General features: G+C 58.8%; 1 protein-coding gene across 3 annotated transcripts in view; it reads right to left on the bottom strand.

Annotated features, from left to right (window-relative positions):
* LOC111154888 (adherens junctions associated protein 1) overlaps positions 1-6340 on the bottom strand; it is a 110272-nt gene that overhangs the window by 52327 nt on the left and 51605 nt on the right. For all 3 annotated transcript variants that reach the window (XM_022514831.1, XM_022514830.1, XM_022514832.1), the window contains exon 2: positions 3054-3865. In XM_022514831.1, the coding sequence (XP_022370539.1) occupies positions 3054-3865 (812 nt within the window). The remainder of the gene's footprint in view (positions 1-3053; positions 3866-6340) is intronic.

Consider the following 6340-nt stretch of genomic DNA (forward strand, 5'->3'; position numbering starts at 1 on the left):
CATCATCATCATCACCACCACCATTAACACCATCATCACCAGCACCATCACCATCATCGCCACCACCATCACCATCATCACCATCATCACCATCATCACCATCATCATCATCATCACCACCACCATTAACACCATCATCACCAGATCATCACCATCAACACCATCATCGCTACTATCATCACATCACCATAAGCATCAGCATCATTACCCACCATCATCACCATCATCATCTTCACCACCATCATCACCATCATCATCTTCACCACCATCATCGCCAGCACCATCACCATCATCATCGTCACCATCAACATCACCACCAACACCATCACCACCATCACCATTACCACCATCAACACCATCATTATTACTACCATGATCATCACTGTATTAACCGCAGCAAACATGTAATGAACAGCAGTTATGTACCAGGCATTGACCCCCTGGTCCATACTATCTCACTTACTCTTTGCAACATTATAAGGTGGTTAATTATGCAATTCCCACTGAGGTACAGAAAAGACAAGAAAGTTGCCCGAGTTCACAAAGCTAATACAAGATGAAGTCAGGGATTTGAAGGCAGACACTCTTACCACTATATTAAAACTAGGAGAGACTTCCCAGTCACTTCATTTGTGGGGTGGTCTCTAAGTTCTAACTTTCCTGGTGGAGAAAATGAAGCCAAGAGAGAAGAGAACTTCCCAGGGTCACACAGCCACTTGCAGCAGAGCCCAGATCTGCAGGCAGTCTGCGGCTTGTAAGTGTGTATGGCACGCCCAGCCTCCTGGACCACCGCTCTGAGAAGGGTGAGCAGTAGTTGTGCACCACAAGGAGTCGGGAGCCCAGGTCTATGGTGACAGGTCTGTGGTGACAGGTCTGTGGTGACAGGTCTATGGTGACAGGTCTGTGGTGACAGGTCTGTGGTGACAGGTCTGTGGTGACATCCAGGACGAGGAGAATTTACGGGGCTCCCATCAGAGCTCTTGGTGACTTGGGTCGCTTTTGTGGGATCAGCTGGGCTGTGACGGACCCAGTTAGAGGAGTCATCTCAGCACTTCCTGTCTTGCCTTGCCTTGGCCTGGATGCTGAGGGCCGCGGGCGTCCCTTCTCAGCATCCGGCATCACTTCCCAGAATTAACATTTCTCTGCACTGAAAGCAAACACGCGTATTTCCCCCCCTTTAAATTTGTTTTGCTAAACAAATTAATCTAGCACCAGATTATATTACGAAGAACCATAAATCTTTTCCAAGATAAGCATCTGTCGAGTTGGATTAGCAACCTCCAATGTACTGTGAATTAATTTGCTGAGCCTTCTAATGCCGTCCTGAACATTTAACTTTAGTAATAACAAATGTAATTTGGAATAAATGGGAACTTGGTTTCTCGTCCGTGCCTATACAGTAAGTGACGTGTGTACAGGGGATGACAGTAAACGAATGTAGCACTAAATTCTATTATGATGATGGCTTGTGAGTTCATTGAGGTAAAGACAAATGCTTCCGTAAACTGCTCTCGGGCATCCAGCACAGACGTGGTGGGCTGCAGGCCGTGTGTGCCCTGGTCCTGTACAAAGGCTGCCTGGGAGACTGCCCGCGACCACCTGCAGACCTTCTCCCGCCGTGCTCCGAGCTCACAGCCTCCGTCCCTGGGCCTGGCCCCGGCCCCTGGCTTTGGGATGAGGCTGGGTTTGCTTTCACAGATACGCTGCTCTCTAGGGAAGAACTGTTCGGAATATACAAACTGCAGTTCTCTCGTTCAGGTGAAGGAAGGAAGTAGGTCATGGAACAAAAGCCGCCCACTCTCTGAAAACCTGTCCAACTCCCACGCCAGACGCAGCCTGGGGCGGACGCAGCCTTCAGGAAGACCTGTGTTGCCGAGAGACCCAGGGGAGCAATTCTCGTCTGTCCAGGGTCCTGAAAGGGGCCCCTCGGGGCCTGCGGAGCCCAAGGCCTTAGGATGCAGAGAATCAGATAAACGGCGCGGAGGAGGCCACGTGGCCCCCGCACCGCTTCGTGTGGACACCCCGGACTACACATCCTGTTTTAAGATCTGGCCGATACTGCGGCCCTTCTGGGATGTGCATGCCCAGATCTGATCTGTGAACATCCTGGTCCTGAGGGGCGTGGGGTCGTGGCCTGTTCACAGAGGCAGAGGGAGCCGGAGGCGGCAGGAGCACAGGGCTCCCGGACTCCGCGTGCGCCCTCAGCCAGCTGTGATGCTGGGGACGTGCCTGTGGCCGGCCCTGAAGGGACGAGCTGGGGCCTGGGAGGTTTTCAAGGGCCACTCCTTTAGAAGCAACTGGGCAAGGAGGTGGAGGAGAAAAAAACAAAAGGCTACTTTGCAGTGGATGCTTCAAGGTAACCGTCCGGAGGCACCCAGAGCCACGGGCGGAGGGACAAGAGCCTTTCGTTCTGACCCCCGTCCTCCAAACACCTGTGACGCTATCTCTGGGCAAGACACTCCTCAAGCCTGACTCAGTCTGCAGAGCCTCAGCCGGCAGCACGGGAAGTTCTCCCTTCTACCCGCCCTTAATCTCTTCTGCTGCTTGACGCGATCCCTAATTCTGGGCCAACGTGGCAGTCACCCTTCCACGGGCCACGGCCTGGAAGGTTTTTGGAGACTCCACCTGGGCCTTAATTCCACCAGCAGGCATGTCCGCATCTCTCTCCCAGGCTGGCCGGGAGTACCATTTGGGAAGAGGTGGCCCTGCGCCTGGTGGGGTCCGGACACCTGTGACACAGGCAAGGTGGGCACAGCATCCCCTTCTAGGCCACCATTGAGGAGACACCCTGTCCCGTCTCCCTTCTTCCAGCCAGAAGGGTCTGGCTAGAGCACAACCTATATTTGCCAGGACCCAAAGCCCATGGATACGTGTGCCGCTTCGGCCCCCAAGGCCACGGCCCAACTGTTTGCTCTTTGCCGTTGCCATAGCCGCTGAGAAACGGGGAGTCCTGCCAAGCACCGTCACCAGGCACAGTGTGGCACCCTTCACGAGCCCCTCCCCAGAGTGTCCTCCCCCAAACCGAACCCCAAACAGAAAAGAGGTGGGTGTACCTGAGGTCTCCCCCAGAATCCGCGGGGGCTTGCCGTCTTCGCCGTCGTCTTTGCTGGGACTGGTGGAAGGCTCCGTTGTGCTAACCCCAACCGGGATCCTATTCCTGGGGCCCAGGGGCTCCGTGACCCCCTTAGTCTGCAGTGTGGTGGAGGTGGCTGTGGTGGCTGTGGCGGTGGTGGTGGCGGTGGCCACCGTTGTCTTCCGTGTCTGTGAGATGGAGGCCGTGGTGGGGCCATAAAGCCCTGGGAATGTGTTGGATTCCGGGGCCTCCTCCTCCCCCGTGGGCCCCCAGGCGATGAACTCTGTCTCCGTGGTGGGCCTGCTGCCCCGGAAATCAAAACCGCTGAAGCCGGCCCCCTGCAGGTGCCTCTTCTCCCTCCGCAGGAGGGCCTGCGGGTCCGTGGTGGCCCCGCTACCCGCCGCGGGGGACGGGGATGAGGAGGAGGAGCCCAGGGAAGGGCTGGATTTGGCAGCGGCTGGGGGCTTGGCGAGCCCCCCTCTGGGCACCAGGGCGGCCACCTGGTCCCTGGGTCTGTGTGCCCGTTTGGCGCGTGGACTCGGCACCTGCCCGTGGCTGCGCTCCACGCGGGCCGGGCGTGGGCTCCACACGGGCACGGAGAGGCGCGCCGCCTGTCCGCTCTTCAAACTCCACAGCCGTGGCGGCCGCTGCGGCGGCCGGGGCAGGAGCCGGAAGTCGGGGCCCGGGCCCAGGGCCGCACAGGAGGGCAGATCCATGGCGAGCTGGAACACGGCTATGAGTATCCAAGCACGGCCTCCTCGGGAGCAGCCCGGCCAGCGGACGCACATGGAACTGTGTGGGAAAGAGAAAGCAGGGTCAGGGGGGCCCTGGGGGCGGTGCCGGCAGTCCCCCCATCCCCGCCCTTCTGGTAAGGAGCGCCAACCCTCACCTGAGAGGCGCAGCCGGAGCCCTGCATGAGCTGACTTCACAGCCCTGCGGCCGGGGGAGGTGGGGGCTCCTGCTCATCAGCACCGCAGCAGCCCCATTCCCGCGCCCTGCGCCGCACGTCTCTTCCCAGGAGCGTGCGATGCACACGACTGCTTGACGTGACACGGGAGGGAAACTGGGTCTCAAAACCCCCAACTCAGCCGACAAGATGATCTCAAACCCCTTCTGTTCCCCACTCAGCTTCGGCCCAGAGTGAGACAGACACACGTCGAGGACGTGCGGTAACAGGGGGGCGAGGTGGGGGGCTCAGGCTACCCCTAGGGTCCAGGGCTCCATGTCACAGAAGTTACGGACCCAAGTCTCGGCGCTCACAACCTCCCCTTCCTGAGGCCTGGAGGGACAGGGGTCCCGCCGGACATCACGGGGGCACGGAGGTCGGGCATCTCCCGAGCCCCACCCAGGCTGTGGTGGGCAAACCCTCCCCCTTCCCAGGCACTCGTGCGAGTCTCAAAGCAGGCTGTGGCCTTGGGCGCTACACGCTGGAGCACTTCTGACTTGGGGCCTCCTCTGGGATTTGTTCAGGAAAATGAGATCTGCTGTGGGTGAGCGGGAAGTCTGCCGGCGCGCCAGCCTGGCCCGAGTGCTGCTCTGTTGGCGCTCCAGCTCCCCTATTTGCCTGCAGTGCAGGTGCCCTTTGAAGCCCCACAGTCCACCTCCTCGGCTCAGGCGCAGCTGGGGGAAGGGCAAAGCCCACGCGACCCGGGGAAGAACGCCGGTGGGTGCACAGGGCGCCACGTGCACCCTGAGAGCACACTGGCAGCCACGTGGAGGGCTGGGCTTAGGGGACCCGGGCCCACACTCCTTCTCCCACCAGCTTAGGTAACAGAGCACTGGGTACAGACACCATTCGGAGCCGGCCCTCGTCACCCGCGTCACGTCTGAAAATTGACACAGATCCAGGACGTTAGCGACGGCTGTGGGCGGGGGCGGGCGGAGCTGCCAGCCTGGAAAGCTGCTCAAGACCAGCCCCGCAGAGTACAAGGCAGTTTTCTTCACGAGGTTCGCGTGACTTTAAAAGGGAAGAAATCAGTGAGTGAGCAGCGTGTGGTGTGTGAGTGAGTCATGTGTGTGTGCGTGCACTGGAGTGTGTCTCGGGACCACAGGCCAGCGTGGGCGACTGCTGGTGTGTGGCGGTGCACCAGTGAAAGGACAAATGTAGAGTGGGTGTGAGTGTGTCAGCAAGTGTGTAAGAGCAAGAGTCCACATGGGGGGTCTGTGTCAGTGGGTGTGCAAGACTGTGAGTCTGCTGTGAGGTGGTCTGTGTGCCATCTGTCATATACGTGCATGTGTGCCTGTGTGGGTGTGGCCCCGCACGGGGTCCATGTCAGTGAGCACGTATACGTGTGTCATTGTGCAAGAGTGGGAGTCCGTGGGGGGTTTGTGTACCCATCTGTCGTGGATGCGTACGCATGTGTGCACGCAGCCGAGTGTGGGGTCTGCATGTCACTGTGTGTGTGTGAGTGTGCACGAGTGTGAGTCTTGGGGGGTCATCGGTGTGCCCATCCATTGTAGATGCACACGCATGTGTGCCTGCAGCTAAGTGTGGGGTCTGCGCGTGTGTGTGTGTGTCTGCGTGCGAGCCCCCCCTCGTTCTTCACTGAGCCCCGTGTACCCGGGGTCACATCTTCCCCGGGGGGTACTTAGGCACGTGCCGCTCCCTGCCTGTCCTCGGGATGTGGAAAGGAAGAAACTTGTATTAATGAGCGCTAATTACCAAAAAGGACTAATCCCCAAATAAAAAGGGCCCAGTTCTTTAATCAGAATGAAAGTGCTTTGCTGCAGAAATTAGGAATCGCTCATTATGCTAATGCCTCTGCACTGAGCTCCTGCCGGTGTGCAATTTCTCTGCACAGCCCGCCAAGCTCCATGCAGGGACCAGGGCCTCCGTCACCGCACGCAGAGATTTAGGTCACTGTGAAACATCCCGTGCACACGGTAAGCACAGCTTCTATGGCCACAGGTGCCTCAGGGAGGATGGACGATTTACACCCCCAGGTTCTCCCACCACTCTGCATATTTGGATGGGAGTCCAGCGCCAGAGCAGTGCCTTACCCCAGAAGGCCCCACCAGGCCCCACGAGGTCCTACCAGGCAATGTCAGGCCCCACCAGGCCCCAGCAGTCCCTGCAAGGTCACTGGGGAACCTCAGGCTCCAGCAGATCCCACCAGGTCCCAGCAGGTCCCACCAGGCCCCACCAGGAAACACCAGGTCCTACCAGGCCCCACCAGGCCCCACCAGGCCCCATCAGGCCCCACCAGGAAACACCAGGAAACACCAGGAAACACCAGGTCCTACCAGGCCCCACCAGGCCCCATCAGG

This window comes from Enhydra lutris, unplaced genomic scaffold (genome assembly GCF_002288905.1).
Source record: "Enhydra lutris kenyoni isolate GAN:26980312 unplaced genomic scaffold, ASM228890v2 scaffoldscaffold38, whole genome shotgun sequence".
Taxonomy (NCBI): Eukaryota; Metazoa; Chordata; class Mammalia; order Carnivora; family Mustelidae; genus Enhydra; species Enhydra lutris.